This window comes from Typopeltis vanoorti, chromosome 20 (assembly GCF_054136105.1).
Source record: "Typopeltis vanoorti isolate ZY-2024b chromosome 20, IOZ_Tvanoo_1.0, whole genome shotgun sequence".
Lineage (NCBI taxonomy): Eukaryota > Metazoa > Arthropoda > Arachnida > Uropygi > Thelyphonidae > Typopeltis > Typopeltis vanoorti.
Genome location: NC_143568.1, coordinates 104,482,239 through 104,499,791, shown reverse-complemented (window position 1 = coordinate 104,499,791; position 17,553 = coordinate 104,482,239). Strand labels below are relative to the sequence as shown.

Sequence of the window (17,553 nt, the reverse complement as noted above, 5' to 3'; positions counted from 1 at the left end):
GAACACAGCCTTATCTGACACCCTTCTTTATTGGGAATTCCTCCAAGATTTCATTTGATATTTTTATTAAGGCAGTTTGCTCCCAATATAGATTTATCAGTAATCTGGTATCTCCCACCGCTAGTTGATTCATATCCCCCTGATGAAATCATCTGTAGTGAGGCGAGACACGGTGTACGAGCGGGCATATCCATCATAGATTGGGTGTTTTGCAGTGCAATCATTTTGTGTTTAAATTTTTAATACATTTCATATAAAATAAAGCGAGCATTGTATAAATTTATGATACAGCAATCCCTCGATTAATGTGCCCCCGATTAGTGCGTCATTTTTTTTTCGATACCCAAATTCAATTAGTGCACCTATATACATTTTAAAAATTTTCGATCTATACATTTTTTATGGCTAACTAGTTAAAAAATCACTCACCAGGATGAAATAATTTAGTTACCGATTTGAAACATTTTACAAAGTTATTTTTTAATGGCATACTACACTATTTCCATGTACACTATGTTCCAAATTTACTGCCAAAATTTATGTCGTCTGCTTTACATAGCATTTTGCCGATCACATCACTTGCAATTGTTTTCTTTACTTTTTTATTTTAAATTATTTTCCTAATCTTTAATCATGAGTAAAAGAATTTGTGTAAGAAGGAGACTATTGTGATCAATAAATATTTAATGTTGATGAAACCATCCTTTTTTTTTTTTGGAAGCGAATTCCAAGACTTTTCTAGCCAAATCAGAGAAATCTCAGCCTGGTTATAAAGTTGAAAAGTCGAATGAAATTACTGCTAGCAATATACGAGCCATTTGGAAGCATTCTTCCACATTGTGCAAATGATTTTCGAGGCTTTTCAAATGAATCTAAGTTAATTAAATCTCATTCTGAGAAGTTGAGCGATTCTGACCTGCTAAAATTAAATACACAGCGGGAAGATCCTCAAGAATATGAAGAAAATTTAATCACTGACAAGCCTAAAGAGGTTTCACAGAAACAATTTGAAAATAGTTTTTGTACAATCGAAGTTTTTAAGCAGCAATGCTTTGAAACTGACCCTGGTGAAGAGAGAGAACCAGTAAAATTTGCAGAAGAGGCAATAGGACCATACAGTCAGTTGTATGAACTAAAGAAACAGAATGCCTGCCAAACTATGTTAGCTCAAATCTCTGTTAAGAAGCAGAATAATAAATTTATATTCTGAATATGTTTTATTGTCTTTCAGCTTCATGGTTTTCCTTTAACTAGGCCCTGAGACATACCCTAATTCTTTTATAAAAAAAATTAAGGGTCAAAAAAGAAATCAGAGGAATGCATTATACATTTTCCCATAGGTTATTATATCAATTAGGCGCATTAATCATTTTTGATTAATGCACCTGTTTTAAAGAATGCATTAGGCAAATTAATCGAGAAATTAGTGTAATATGATTATGTATATACCAAATTAAAATATCATGGATCATTTGTTGAGAGAAGGAGTTTTTAAAAAAGCAGTTCCCATGTTTCTAGTGACAAGGAGACCAGCAAAGCAGATACTGACAAAAATACAGATCAAGGAACTAGCACTACTTGTGTAGCAGATGAATCGAGGAAAATGGAAGTGCTGTTTGTCAATACTCAAACATCGCTAAGTCATAAAAAACTTAAATACAACTCGAGTTATTTATTACTCAGATTCACAACCACAGGAATTTTTAAGGATCCTGATACAGTATGTATATTATGGAATACGATCTTATCAAATAGTTCGTTAGCACCAGCTAATCTGTGCAGGCATTTTGAAATGAACCATTCAGAATATAAAAATAAAGATGTGAAATATTTTGAAAGAAAATTCGAGTCTCTTGACAAAACTAAACATTTCATGTTGAATATTGCTGTCGAATAACAAAAGGGCAACAATGGCTTCATACAAAGTAAGTTACCATATAGTGCTCACAGGTGAAGCATATACAATATCTGAAATTCTCATAAAGCCATGCATCAAAGATGTATGTTCAGTGTATGTTTGATGAGAAATCTTGTCAAAATATTCATAAAATTTCTTTATCAAAAAATACAGTTTCCTGCAGAATTTATGATATGGCTGAGAATATTTAGCAGGAATTTTTATTTTAAGACTTCAGTCATGTGATGAGTACTCTTTACAATTATCTGAGACAATGGATGTTGCAAACCTATCAATTTTATTAGTTCTTGTTCATTATTACTACAATAATTCTATTGAAGAAGACATGTTACTCTGAGAAAATTTACAAACCAGTACAACAGGAGAGGGGAGTTTGAGGGTCAAAGCTGTATAACTAAGAGTAGACCTCCACATAGCCTTTAAAGGAATGTACAGAACCGACTAGGGCTTCTGACCTAATGTCCAATCCTCACCTTTTCATGGTGCACCCTGTTAGGTATCTATATCTACCTGGATACTGAACGACAAGGATGGGCTGGCAATTTGGGATTTAGCAGACCAAATTGTATTCTTATTGGCTTAAACCAAAATATCAAACGATGGTACAAAATGACAGAATTTCATGTAGGCTGGGGTGTTGCCTGGTTAAACAAGACCCCTGTTGTTTTCACCAGGGCGAACAGAGAAAAGTCAGATGCTGGAACAAATCCTGAAACAAACTCCAAACTCAACATCACCAGAGTTCAAGATCAGCACTATCAACATAAGAAGGCTGAATGGCAGAGAAATGGAGCTGGCTGAGAAATTGAATAAGTACCAGATCGATATCATTGGGGGTGACTGAAACAAAAAAAGACAAAAACTGGTGAGATCTTTCTAAATAATAAATACAAAACGTTATATCCAGGCAATGACAATCAGGGAAAAGAAGGAGTAGCTATAGTATTCGACACTAAATATGAGATTAATCTTCCTAAATGGCAGGCAATATCAGAATGGAGGAACTGTGGTCCCACAGAATGTTCTACTAAGGTAGAAGTGGAGGAATTTTTTGAGGCTTTAGAGAAAGCAACTGACCACAGTGAAAACGGAAAAGTTGGCTCTTGTTGAGAATCTAAATAGCAGAGTAAGAAATTATTGTCAGATATACAGTATTATTTTGGGAAAATGTGGAGAAAAAAGCAAAGCTAATAATAATGGCAAATACCTGTGATTTCTGCTCAGGACATGGAGAGAAGAGACAAGAAATAAAAGTCTCATTGACTATGTTATTGTTGATAGTGATATTATGTTATTGTTGATAGTGATATAATCTGAAAACACACCCCAACTCAACATCACCAGAGTTAAAGATCGGTACTATCAACATAAAAAGCCAGAATGGCAAAGAAATGGAGCTAGCTGAGGAATTAGATAAGTACCAGATCGACATAATAGGGGTGACTGAAACAAAAAAAGACAAAAACTGGTGAGATCTTTCTGAGCAATAAATACAAAATGTTATATTCAGGCAATGACAATCAAGGAAAAGAAGGAGTAGTCATAGAATTCAACACAAAATACGAGGCTAATCTTCTTGAATGGCAGTCAGTCTCAAATAGAGCAATGTGGGCAAATATGAGAATGGGAAACTGGATAATGAGACTTATTTGTGCCTATGGTCCCACAGAAGGCTCTACTAAGGTAGAAGTGGAGGAATTTTTTGATGCTTTAGAAAAAAAAGCAACTAACACAATGAAAAAGGAAAAGTTGGTCCTTGTTGGGGATCTAAATAGCAGAGTAGGAAATGATTGTGAGACATACAAAAATATTTTGGGAAAATTTGGAGAAAAGAACAAAGCTAATAATAATGGCAAATATCTGTTGGATGTCAGCTCAGGACATGGACTGGTTTTTACTAACACCATGTTTCAACATAAAAATGTGCCCAAATTCACATGGAGAGAAGAGGCAAGGAACAAGAAAAGTCTCACTGACTATGTTATTTTTGTTAGTGATGTTTTCTCCCTAGTGCAAGACACCAGAGTGTACAGAGGATTTGAAATTGGAAGTGATCACTATTTAGTCTTGAGCAGGATAAAATTGAATTTCATATTGAAAAGAATAACATGTAAGAAACTTTTAAAGAATGCTAAACACTGTGTAAAACTAGCTAAACAAAAGTCATGGGAGGACTTTGGCAAGAATATAGAAAATAAATATCAAGAAGGTGGCAAAATATTCTGGAGGTTGTTGAAGAAGCTTAGGAATGGAGGAAAGAGTGCTGTAAAAGGAATTAGAGATGATAAAGGTGACATGAAAAGGGGAGAAAAAGATATCCTTGAAGTATGGAGTAATTACTTTGAAAAACTGCTAAATGAAACAAGCAGTGATGACAGCACAGTGGTAAAAAAACACTGACCAGGCATGTAGTCAGGAATACTTGAAGTAGAAAAAGCGGTCAAAGGCTTGAAATGTGGAAAGGCAGCAGGATTAGATGATATTCGACTTAAAGATCTGTATTTAAGCTCTGTCGATTTGGAAAAGGCACATATGACAAGGTGCCAAGAGAGAAGCTATTCACTACACTACAGTTATATGGTGTCAATGGGGCATTATATCAATAAATTGAAGGAAGTATAGGAAGATGGTTTAATGTTAAATCTGGTGTGAGACAAGGATGTACATTATCTCCTCTGTTATTCATTATCTATATGGATCACATTATGAAGGAAAGTGGTATTAAACATGATATCAAAATTGGAGATGTTAATGTCAGCTCTTTGCTTTATGCAGATGATGTTATACTTCTAAATAAATCCGCTACAAGTCTGCAAGATTCTCTGACTAAATTGAATAACTGTTCTAATAGATATGGTATGAAGGTCAGCAATAAAAAGACAAAGACAATGAAAATAGGCAGAATCATTGAAAATGTCAACTGTGTTGTGAATGGAGAACCTGTGGAACAAATAAAACATTTCAGCTACTTAGGCAAGATTTTTAGTGAAGATGGTAAATTAAATATAGAAATAGACAACAGAATCTACAAAGATGTTATGGTGGGAAGTCAATTGAATAAATTCATATGGAATAAGAGAGAAATTACTTGGAACACTAAATTAGCAGTATACAAGATAGTGTTCAAACTAGTTTTAACTTATGGATCTGAGAGCTGGGTCAGAAGTAAAACACTTGACCAAAGACTAGAGATCTGCAGATATGAGAGTCCTGAGAAAGATTAGAGGCATGAACAAATGGCATCAATGGCAATATCATATTAAAAACGAGGATATTAGGAAAGAACTTGAGATTGTCAGCATCCAGGAATGCGTTAGCAGAGCTAATCTCAGGTGGTATGGTCACTTAAACTGAATGGGCGAAGAAAGATTAGTAAAACAAGTGTTCTCTGCGAGATTGGCTGCAAAACGACCCAGAGGAAGACCAAGAGACAGGTGGATTGATACAGTACAAAGTGCCTTAGATGATAGAAATATAAGATCTGATAATGTTGTAGTCTTGACAAGTAACAGAGTGATTTGAAGGAAAATTGTAGATAGGAAGTTAGTAATGATGAAATATTTTTCATGTAGTACTATCATATCCTGTACACCCCTTGAGGGTACATGGCAGGAATATGATGATGTGATATTTTCTCTCTGGTGCAGGACTGTAGACTAAAATACACAAACATTATGCAAGAAAAAATGAGAGTTTGAGAAGAGGAGCCAAACCTTGGAGCCCCCTGACTGATTCAGCCAAAGAGGCATGTAGTGAGGTTATCTGCAAGGATAGAAAAATCAGAACTCCATGGTGGACAGAGGAAGTTAAAAAGGCAGTGAAGGAAAAGAAGAAAGCATATCAAACGTTCCTGACAAATAAGTCAGATTGTGCTCTTAGAGAATACGAAGACAAATGTAAGAAAGCTAAACACTATGTAAAACTAGCTAAACAAAAGTCATGGGAAGACTTTGGAAAGAACATAAATATCAGGAAGGTGGCAAAATATTCTGGAGATTGTTGAAGCAGCTCAGAAATGGAGAAAAGAGTGTTGTAGAGTTTTTCAAAGTAATTGCTCCAAGATCTCCTGATGTATGGAGCAATTACTTTGAAAAATTGCAAAATAAAAAAAGCAGTGACAGCACAGTGGTAAAAAAAAAAAAACACTCAACAGGCAAGCAATCAAGAAAGCATATCCATACTTCAAGTAGAAAAAGCCACCAAAAGCCTGAAATGTGGAAAGGCAACAGGAGTAAATGATATCCGACCAGAAATGCTTAAATATGGAGGTATAAAAGTCTTACAGTGGCTGCACTGCATAGTTCAGAAGGTCTGGACAGAGAGATGAATTCCTGATGATTAAAGTAGAGCTCTCATAGTACCCATATATGAAAAGGGAAATAAAACTGAATTTGAGAATTACAGAGATATTTCTCTGAGTGTTCCTAGTAAGATTTATGCAAGCATACTTGAGAAACGGTTCAAAAGGATTGTGGAAGATAATCTTTGTGAAAAATAAGCTGGATTCAGGCCAAATAGAGGCTGTCAGGATCAGATTTTTTCATTTTACGACAAATAGTTAAGAAATTGTAGGAAAATAACAAAGATCTGTATTTAAGTTTTGTAGACCTGCAAAAGGCATATGATAAGGTCCCAAGAGAAAAGCTATTCAAAACGCTACAGTTACATGGTGTCAATGGGGCATTATATCAAGCAATACTTGGCCTTTGAGCTGTAAGTCAGCAATCAGAATTGAAGGACGTACAGGAAGATGGTTTGATTTTAAATGGATCACGTTATGAAGTAAAGTGGTATTAAACCCAATATATCAAAATTGGAGAAGTTAATCTCAGCTCTTTATGCAGATGATGTAATACTTTTAATAAATGTAGTACATGTCTGCAAGATTCCCTGACTCAATTGAATAACTGTTGTAATAAATTTGGTATGAAAATCAGCAATAACAAGACAATGAAAATAGGCAGAAACAGTGAAAATATCAACTGCAAATGGAGAACCTATAGAACAAGTAAAACATTTCAGCTACTTAGGCACAATTTTTAGTGATGACAGTAAATTAAATATGGAAATAGACAACAGAATCTACAAAGCTGGTATGGTAGAAAATCAACTGAATAAATTTATATGGAATAAGAGAGAAATTAGTCAAAACACTAAATTAGCTGTATACAAGACAATGTTCAAACCAATTTTAACTTATGGATCTGATGGTTGGGTTAGAAATAAAACTCTTGACCAAAGACTAAAGACCACAGATATGAGAGTCCTGAAAAAGATCAGGGGCATGAACAGATGGCATCAATGGCAATATCATATTAAAAACAAGGAGATATTAGGAAAGAATTTGACATTGTTAGCATCCAGGAATGTGTCAGCAGAGCTAATCTCAGGTGGTATCACTTAAACTGCTAATTTTGTTAATCTTTCTTCTTCCATGGAAGAGGAAAGATTAGCAAAACAAGTGTTCTCTGCCATGCTGGCAGGAAAAAGTCCAAGATTAGGTTGATTGACATAGTAAAAAGTGCCGTAGAAGACAGAAATGTATGATCTTATGATCTGATAATGTTGAAGCCTTGACAGGTAACAAATTGATTTGGAAGAAAATTGTAGAAAGGAAGTTAGTAATGGTGCAAGTTCTTCATGTAGTACTATCATAATATCCTGTATGCCTCTTGAGGGTACATGTCAGGAATTTGATGATGCAACAGAAGCAATGATATTTAAATGTATTGACGATTATATGAAGACTTGTGGAATACATTGAGAGAAATATGTTGATGTATGCAAATAGTGTGAAGTAAATGACAAAGACCTGTGAAAGGGGCAGTAACACGAATGAAAATTGTTGGTAAAAAGTGTATGAGTAGTGACTGTGTTTTTCATAGACATGCAATGGATGCTCGAAATATCCCTTTTTCTTTGAAATGTATTTTGGATGAAGCAGTGAAAATTATTAACTTTGTGAAAACATGACCATTAAAAACAAGATTATTCAAAATTATATGTAAAGATATGGTCAGCCAACAGATATCTTTGCGGGTACATACTGAAATTAGATCGCTGTCATGTGGCAAAGTTCTTGTCAGATTGACAAGAACAATGACAAATTACTATTAGAAGATCGCTTTAGAAATGCTGGGACTATAGCAAATAAGCAATTTGACTTTAGAGTCAAATTGCTTATTCACAAAATTGAATGTTTCTCTCTCCCCCCCTTCCAGGAAAAAATGTAAATATTTTCAAAACAAAAGACAGATTACAATCATTATTATGGAAGTTACAATACTGGATCATGACTGTTGAAAAAATAATACGGATACATTTCCAATTTTAAATAACTTTTTAGGAATTGAACTGTGAAATTGAGGAGGAAATATGAAAAGAAATTGTCATCCAAAATCAATAAATGTGGTATTAAAGAATACTTTCCTCTACTAAAAGATGTTAATGACTACTGGGTTTTCAATCCTTTCAATAATAAAGAAAAATCAGAGGAACCATCTACTTCAGAATATGAAAAATCTCATTGACCTGACATCAAACAGCCAAAAAAAAATATAGAAAGAAAAGAATTATTAATTATATATTTGGTTTAATCCTTTTTCCAAGTGTAAGCAAACAAAGTTTGTGCCTGAAGTATTTTCATGACTGGGGCAACTTGTGGTAAAGGTGTATAAATTCTGCTCACTTGCCTTAGTATCCCATAATGCAAAGCACATCTCCTTGTAGACTAGTATACTGCTATGCATTAAGGGAAGGGTCACTACCCTTCCCTTAATGCATAGCAGTATACTAGTTACGGTTTCAACCTTTGTAAGAAACCGGTCTTAGTAGCGGGCTCCAAAAATAAGACGATCCCGAAAGATCGCCCAACGTAGCGTTGTTCCACTCAGTGACAAGCTCACCCCATCACCGAGAAGAACTTCTCAGCATTGGCTCTACCCAGTGGCAGGCTCACCCCACCACCAAGCAGAGCCATAATCTCAGCGGTGGCCCCACTCAGAGACAGGCAAAAACTTATCCCCAAGCAGAGCCAGAGCCGCATTGGTTTCAACCTTTATGGAGGTCTCGTCAGTGGGAGCCAGGCCCAGAGGTGGTGATATTAAGGTGGAAGTGATGCAGAAGTCATATCACCATATACCAGTTGCCAAAAGATGTCAACACTTTATTATTAAAATTCTCTGGATTAGAGATAGTTGATGGAAGTTTTTTCACTTGGCTATGCTACCAATTATATATTTGGTTTAATCCTTTATCCGAGTGTAAGCAAAAAAAAGTTTGCACTTGATCTATCACCACCTCTGGGTCTGGTTCCCACTGACGAGACCTCAATAAAGGTCTAAACCCTTCCCTTAATGCATAGCAGTATACATGTCTGCAAGGAGATGTGCTTTGCATTATGGGATACTACGGCAAGTGAGCAGAACTTATACCACCTTTACCACGAGTTGCCCAAGTCCTGAAAATACTTCAGGGGCAAACTTTGTTTACTTACACTTGGATAAAAAATTAAACCAAATATATAATTGGTAGCATAACCAAGTGAAAAAACTTCCATCAACTATCTCTAATCCAGAGAATTTTAATAATAAGATGTTCATGCCTTTTGGTAACTGGTATATGGTGATATGACTTCTGCATTACTTCCATCTTAGTATCACCACCTCTGGGTATGGTTCCCACTGACGAGACTTCAATAAAGGTCGAAACTGGTCTGGGTAGTGGCCCTTCCCTTAATACATAACAATATACATGTCCGCAAGGAGATGTGCTTTGCATTATGGGATATTAAGGCAAGTGATCAGAACTTATACCACCTTTACCACGAGTTGCCCCAGTCCTGAAAATACTTCAGGTGCAAACTTTGTTGCTTACACTTGGATGAAGGATTAAACTAAGTATATAATTGGTAGCATAGCCAAGTGAAAAAACTTCCATCAACTATCTCTAATTGAAAGAAAAGAAGTTTAATCCTTCACATTAATTACCAGTTTGAATTAATAATATCTGTTTTTTTGTATTTTCAAGAAATTATTTTTGATTTGTTGTTTTATTTATAATCAGTAAAAATTGTCAGGGTTCCAAAATGTTTTTTTTTTTTATTATCAAGGTGAAAAAAGGTTCCACGTTTCAAATAAGTTGGGAACCACCGAACTAAAGTATTTATGTCACTGCAATCTTATTAGAAAGGCGATTCTGAGTAATAACAGTCAATTCTCAGTTGAAAAGGCTGCTATTAATATACCAAGAAGGAAAAGAGTATACATTTTTTTTTTTTTAATAAGCATTACTTAAATTACATAGTGCATTTCGGTTATCAGCTTTATAGTTTTAATCAAAAATACAATGAACTATTTTGCAGTTTTATAGTTGCTAGTTAAAGCTAAGTCATGAAGCTATTAACTGTAGGAGTTCTCCAGCTGAAATGTCTGTTTGGAAGTAAAACTTGTGTCCAGAAGGAAAAATTGTTCATTTGTGCATAAGGTAAGTGGCAAACTAGGTTTTTATTTAAAAGACCTTATGTTACTCATAGTATAGATAGGATGAGAATGCAGGTCTTTCCAACCAATGGATATATATTACATTTGTTTTTTTGAAGTGCATTACAGAGATGCCACAAAAGTAACAAAAATTAGCATACTGGTTCTACATGTAGGCAAGAGGTAAAATATTCTGAATGTGATGTGGCAGTAAGACCAACTATACCTAAACATGAATCTTGAAATTGTGTTTACTGACCTATTTGAAAACAGATTAAAAAAAAAAAAGCAATACATGCAAATTAAGGCACAAATGTTTACTAAAATTAACTTAAGTTTACATCATTTCTAAAATGTATACAAAAACATTTCAAATGATCTCTGAAATAGTTTCATACCTCGTTCTAATGTAGAAAGAAATTCTTTGTTATCTCTTAACTCCTGCATGAATTCCTCATTCTGAAGGAATAAAGCAATCCTTTCATCTTCTAAATATTGGGCTAGTTCTGGATCTTCTGTACCAATAGTGTTTCGCCTCTGCCTTTCATTTTCTTCCATTCTTTGTTGAAGCATTGTTGAACTCAATACTGTAACATTCTGGTAAACCAATCATTATAAATAATGAAGAGTGACAAAAGTATAAATTTCACAAATTACCATTAATATACTTAGTTAATTCTAAAAACATAATCAAGTCATTTACTTCCTTTAACTCCCTGTCCCAGTTTGAAATATTATTTATGTACTTGCTAGGAAATATATCACATCCCATATTTAGTTGCATTTATTTCCTTATGTATGGAAAATAATGTAAAATTAAAAAACATTACTTATCAATACTATGTTTAACACAAATATACTACATATAAACATGACACTGAAGTACTTTAAAAGATATTTAAATATGCCTGCAAAGATAATTCCTTTTATCACATCTTCAGGAAGAAATATGTAAGCACAATTTTGATATGTACACTTCTATTAAAGATATATGTTTCTAAACTAATGTGTATTCTTAGTCTTTTTGATTTTGATGTAATTTTCTACTAATTCAATTTTATTCTTTATTAATGGCTTGATTTTACATGGCATTGTTTTGAAAACAATGTCTTTTGTGAAGGGAATATCTTTTCTGCAGTGTATAGAAGTCCTGTGGATGATTTTTTAATAAAAAAAAAAAAGGAATGATGTTTGTTTTGAAAGACTGCAGATTACAGCTTCTTAAAATACTGCAAGTAGTGAGGTCCAGAGGCATAGTGAGGCTATGGCCAATGTGGCCCTGGCTATAGGTGCTAATTTTACATAGGCGCAAAAATTGAGATTTTTAAAGTTTTTTTTTTTTAGAACGCCGCAATTTTCTTTCTTGGCCATAGGCGCCAAAATTCCTCACGACGTCTCTGGTGAGGTCTGTCCAAAAGACATGCAGTAGAGCTGGAAAAAAAGAAAAAAAAGATGAATTGTTAATAGAGTTGGGCTGAAATTGAAAACTATTGCTAGTTGACTAATGCTAAAGGTTGGTTTAGGTCTGAGATAAGAGGAGGAACTATAAATGAAAGTATGGAAGAAAAATGTCCATGGAAGTATTTATAACAGGTATAGAGAATGTGTGTCAGAGAATATGGAGTGGGCTTTAGTAAGCAAGGGATCATTAATCTGCTTGCTCTCTGCAGAGTAACAGACATGAATTAAAGTTTCAGAATTTGTAGAAGTGAATTCAGATGTGAAGTATAATTTGAACATTTCTTTCAGAAGAGTATGCTAGCTCTTGGATGTTGCTCAAGTTAGATGTTATTTGTTTAATAGTAATAATCGCGGCAGCAGAATGTAAAAGGAATGACAGTAAGCTACAGGTAGTGTCAAACATAAGGATGGATACGACACTGGTTAAGTGGATAAGAAGGTGGCTGCTTTAATGTGGAGAAATGTAAAGTATCATTTTGGGATAAACAGAGTAAAAGCCATGTACCACATTGATGCAACTGTAGTCCAGGAAATAGATGAAATTTAGGGGTGGTGGTAGACAGAGAGTTGGGTTTAGGGAACATATTGCGAAAGTTGCTAAGGTAGCTCATAAGATTACTTGGCTATTAAAGAGGCAAGAATTAGGCCATGGTTGATGTAAAATCCATGATGTTACCCATTTTCTCTAAGTCTTAGTTTATGTCACTATGATAATCTAGATACATACTCACAGCAAAAGTTTTAATTCCATGGTACATAATTTCAATAAGTACTGAGTCCTTATTGCTGTATACTGAGGAAATTAATATTGCCTCAACTTCAGGGTTAACCATGAGTATTGCAGCTCTCTCTTTCTGATCCTTTAGAAAATATTTTATAATCAGTTGAAAAGCCACATATTTTGTTGTTGATGTTAAGATTCTTGAATTAATGCTAGTTCTATATTTCTTTTGTTTATGAATTCTGTTAAGTTATTTACAACCTTGATAGAATGTTGAGTTATTTGAAGGTATGCCAGCGAACTAGTGTTGTTTCTGCTAACTTTATTATTGCTTCTATAATCTATTATAATCTATGTTCTGAATTTTGAGCTATCTGTAGTAGATGTATGTCAGGCAGGCTTTGCTTAGTGCCATGTGCTTGCAGTCATGTTTGGTTTAGTCAATTTATACAATTTATTTCTGATTCATTTCGTGGGCTTTCATTGAACTTATGTTCCTTAGAGCAGAATGGACAGGTGGTTTTTCCCCTAGTCTCGTGTCTGATGGTGGAATTTATTGTAGTTAAAGCACTGCAGAATGCTTATATAGTTTGTGCAATAGCAAATTCTCCACAGTGCATTTTAACACTGATTTTCAGCAATTTTGTTTTCACCATTAGTTCAACTTTCAACTTCAATAAGTTTCTCTTGTTTTGTTTTATTTCTCGTGATGAATTTGTGTCATCTTTATATCCCCACTAAAGAGTTCCAGGTGGTTTTTCCCCTAGTCTCGTGTCTGATGGTGGAATTTATTGTAGTTAAAGCACTGCAGAATGCTTATATAGTTTGTGCAATAGCAAATTCTCCACAGCGCATTTTAACACTGATTTTCAGCAATTTTGTTTTCACCATTAGTTCAACTTTCAACTTCAATAAGTTTCTCTTGTTTTGTTTTATTTCTCGTGATGAATTTGTGTCATCTTTATATCCCCACTAAAGAGTTCATTCTGCAAGCGTATTAAGTCAATTGCACTGATCATATCAATTTTGCTGAGAATATCATATAATTAGTCTTAGAAGATATTTCTTATCTTAACATTCCTCTGGGTCCTTCTATCTTGGTATCAAACACCTGTTTTATTAAACTTTTCTCTCCCATTCTGTTCAAGTGACCATATCATCTTAGGTCAGTTCTGCTTACACATTCTTTAATGCTAACAATGTCAAGTTCATTCCTAATATCTTCATTTTAACATCATTCTGCTGTCAATGCCACCTGTTCACTACTCTAATTTTTTCAAGAATTCTCATATCTGTGGTCGCTAGTTTTTGATTGGCTGCTTTATTTCTAACTCAACTCTCAGATCCATAAGTAACTATTTGAATCTCAAAATGCCTGTTCTTATGATACTGTACCCCCATGTTTGGAATGGTGCATCCAAACCTCCCTAAAAATTCTTGATGCTCTGGAGAGCAATTTGGCTGATAGATGACTTCTCTCTCACTAACTCACTTCAACCTCTATCTCGCAGACATACTGTTTCAGATTAGTGTCTTTTTCTAGGAACTTCACTTCACTGTGGCACCTATTATTATGGCTCTATCATGGCAACTACTAAATAAGAGCAGCAGCTGCCAACATACAAAATCAGCTTTTCCTTTTCCTCATTTATTTCATCTACCTCTGTCATCTGGAACAGCCTTCCTCATGAAATATTTCATGAGGAAGGCTGTTCCAAAACAACCTCCAACACTTCAAGAAAACTTTCAAAACAACCTCCAACTCTTCAAGAAAAATGTCGACAGACTTCTTTTTTCAACCCTCACCTGGACCTCACAAATGACACTAATGTGCAATAGGTTCTGCACCCTCTGGTGTAAGGAACTGATATATATAAAAAACTCTGGTTAATCAGGACACAAAACATATCTGCTGTCCAAACATACATACCACCATGGACATAAATGTTATACCCACTTTCTTAAAGAAAATTTTATCTGATGAATATGACATGGGGTGGTGCTTAAGGGTCAAAGCTGTATAACTGAGAGAAGACCTCCACATAGCCTTTAAAGGAATGCGGAGAACCAACCAGGGCTTCTGACCTAATGTCCAATCCTCACCTTCTCGTGGTGCATCCTGTTTGGTATCTACCTGGATACTGAACAAACAAGGATGGGCTGGCAATTTGGGATTTAGCCAACCAAATTGTATTCCTATTGGTTAAACCAAAATACAAAATGATGGCACAACATGACAAAATTTCATGCTGGCTGGGGAGTCGCCCGGTTAAACAAGGCCCCTGTTGTTTTCGCCAGGGAACCAGGACGAACAGCGAAAAGTCAGGTACTGGAACAAATCTGAAAATACTCCAACTCAACATCACAGGAGTTAGAGATCAGTACTATCAACATAAGAAGCCTGAATGGAAAAAAATGGAGCTAGCGGAGGAATTCGATAAGTACCAGATCGACATAATAGGGGTGACTGAAACAAAAAAAGACAAAAACTGGTGAGATCTTTCTGAGCAATAAATACAAAATGTTATATTCAGGCGATGACAATCAAGGAAAAGAAGGAGTAGCCATAGTATTCAACACAAAATATGAGGCTCATCTTCTTGAATGGCAGGCAGTGTCAAGTAGAGTGATTTGGGCAAATATCAGAATGGGCAACTGGACAATGAGAATTATTTGTGCCTATGGACCCACAGAAGGCTCTACTAATGTAGAAGTGGAGGAATTTTTTGAGGCTCTAGAGAAAGCTACTGACACAATGAAAAAGGAAAAGTGGGTCTTGTTGGGGATCTAAATAGCAGAGTAGAAAGTGATTGTCAGACATACAAAAATGTTTTGGGAAAATTTGGAGAAAAGAGCAAAGCTAATAATAATGGCAAATACCTGTTGGATTTCTGCTCAGGACATGGACTGGTTATTACTAACACCATGTTCAAACACAAAAATGTGCACAAATTCACATGGAGAGAAGAGGCAAGGAATAAGAAAAATCTCATTGACTATGTTATTGTTGATAGTGATGTTTTCTCCCTGATGTAGGACACCAGAGTGTACAGAGGATTTGAAATTGGAAGTGATCACTATTTAGTCTTGAGCAGGATAAAATTGAATTTCATATTGAAAAGAATAACATGTAAGAAAGTTTTAAAGCGAATAAAAGTTGAGCAGCTCTCAGATGTGAACTGTAGACTAAAATACACAAATATTATTGAAGAAAAAATGAAAGAGTTTGAGAACAGGAACCAAACCTTGGAGATTCAGTGGAAACCTTGAAGAAAACCCTGCTTGATTCAGCTAGAGAGGCATGTGGTGAAGTTGTCTGCAAGGATAGAAAAATTAGAACTCCATGGTAGTCACAGGAAGTTAAAGAGGCAGTGAAGGAAAAGAAGAAAGCATATCAAAAGTTCCTGGCAAATAAGTCATGGGAGGACTTTGGCAAGAACATAGAAAATAAATATCAAAAAGGTGGCAAAATATCTGGAGGTTGTTGAAGAAGCTTAGGAATGGAGGAAAGAGTGCTGTAAAAGGAGTTAGAGACGATAAAGGTGACATGAAAATGGGAGAAAAAGATATCCTTGAAGTATGGAGTAATTACTTTAAAATTTGCTAAATGAAACAAGCAGTGATAAAAAAACACTGACCAGGCATGCTGTCAGGAATACATATCCATACTTGAAGTAGAAAAAGCCATCAAAGGCTTGAAATGTGGAAAGGCAGCAGGAGTAGATGATATTCGACCAGAAATGCTGAAGTGTGGTGGTATAAAAGTCTTACAGTGGCTGCACTGCATAGCTCAGAATGCCTGGACAGAGGGATGAATTCCCAATGATTGGAGTAGAGCTCTCATAGTACCCATATATAAAAAGGGAAATAAAACTGAATGTGAGAATTACAGAGGTATATCCTTACTGAGTGTTCCTGGTAAGATATATGCAAGTATACTTGAAAAATGGTTGAGAAGAATTGTGGAAGAAAAGCTTGGTGAAGAACAAGCTGGATTTGGGCCAAATACAGGCTGCCAGGATCAGATCTTCAACTTTACGACAAATAGTCGAGAGGAATATAACAAAGCTCTGTATTTAAGTTTTGTCGATTTGGAAAAGGCATATGACAAGGTGCCAAGAGAGAAGCTATTCAATAGGCTACAGTTATATGGTGTCAATGGGGCATTATATCAAGCAATACTTAGTCTTTATTTGAATTTTAAGTCAGCAGTTAGAATTGAAGCAAGTACAGGAAGATGGTTTAATGTTAAATCTGGTGTGAGACAAGGATGTACATTATTCCCTCTGTTATTCATTATCTATATGGATCACATTATGAAGGAAAGTGGTATTAAACATGATATCAAAATTGGAGATGTTAATGTCAGCTCTTTGCTTTATGCAGACGATGTTATACTTCTTAATAAATCCACTACAAGTCTGCAAGATTCTCTGACTAAATTGAATAACTGTTGTAATAGATATGGTATGAAGGTCAGCATTAAAAAGACAAAGACAATGAAAATAGGCAGAATCATTGAAAATGTCAACTGTGTTGTGAATGGAGAACCTGTGGAACAAGTAAAACATTTCAGCTACTTAGGCACGATTTTTACTGAAGATGGTAAATTAAATGTGGAAATAGACAACAGAATCAACAAAGCTGGTATGGTAGGAAGTCAATTGAATAAATCCATATGGAATAAGAGAGAAATTAGTCGGAACACTAAATTAGCTGTATTATACAAGACAGTGTTCAAACTAGTTTTAACTTATGGATCTGAGAGCTGGGTCAGAAGTAAAACACTTGACCAAAGACTAGAGACCCGCAGATATGAAAGTCCTGAGAAAGATTAGAAGCATGAACAGATGGCATCAATGGCAATATCATATTAAAATCAAGGATATTAGGAAAGAACTTGACATTGTCAGCATCCAGGAATGCGTTAGCAGAGCTAATCTCAGGTGGTATGGTCACTTAAACAGAATGGG

General features: G+C 35.1%; 1 protein-coding gene across 1 annotated transcript in view; it reads right to left on the bottom strand.

The window, feature by feature from the left end:
- LOC150095742 (CUE domain-containing protein 1-like) overlaps positions 1 to 17,553 on the bottom strand; it is a 101,235-nt gene that overhangs the window by 52,866 nt on the left and 30,816 nt on the right. Inside the window, exon 3 of the mRNA XM_090410763.1 lies at positions 10,797 to 10,995. Coding sequence (XP_090266889.1) covers positions 10,797 to 10,995 — 199 coding nt within the window. The remainder of the gene's footprint in view (positions 1 to 10,796; positions 10,996 to 17,553) is intronic.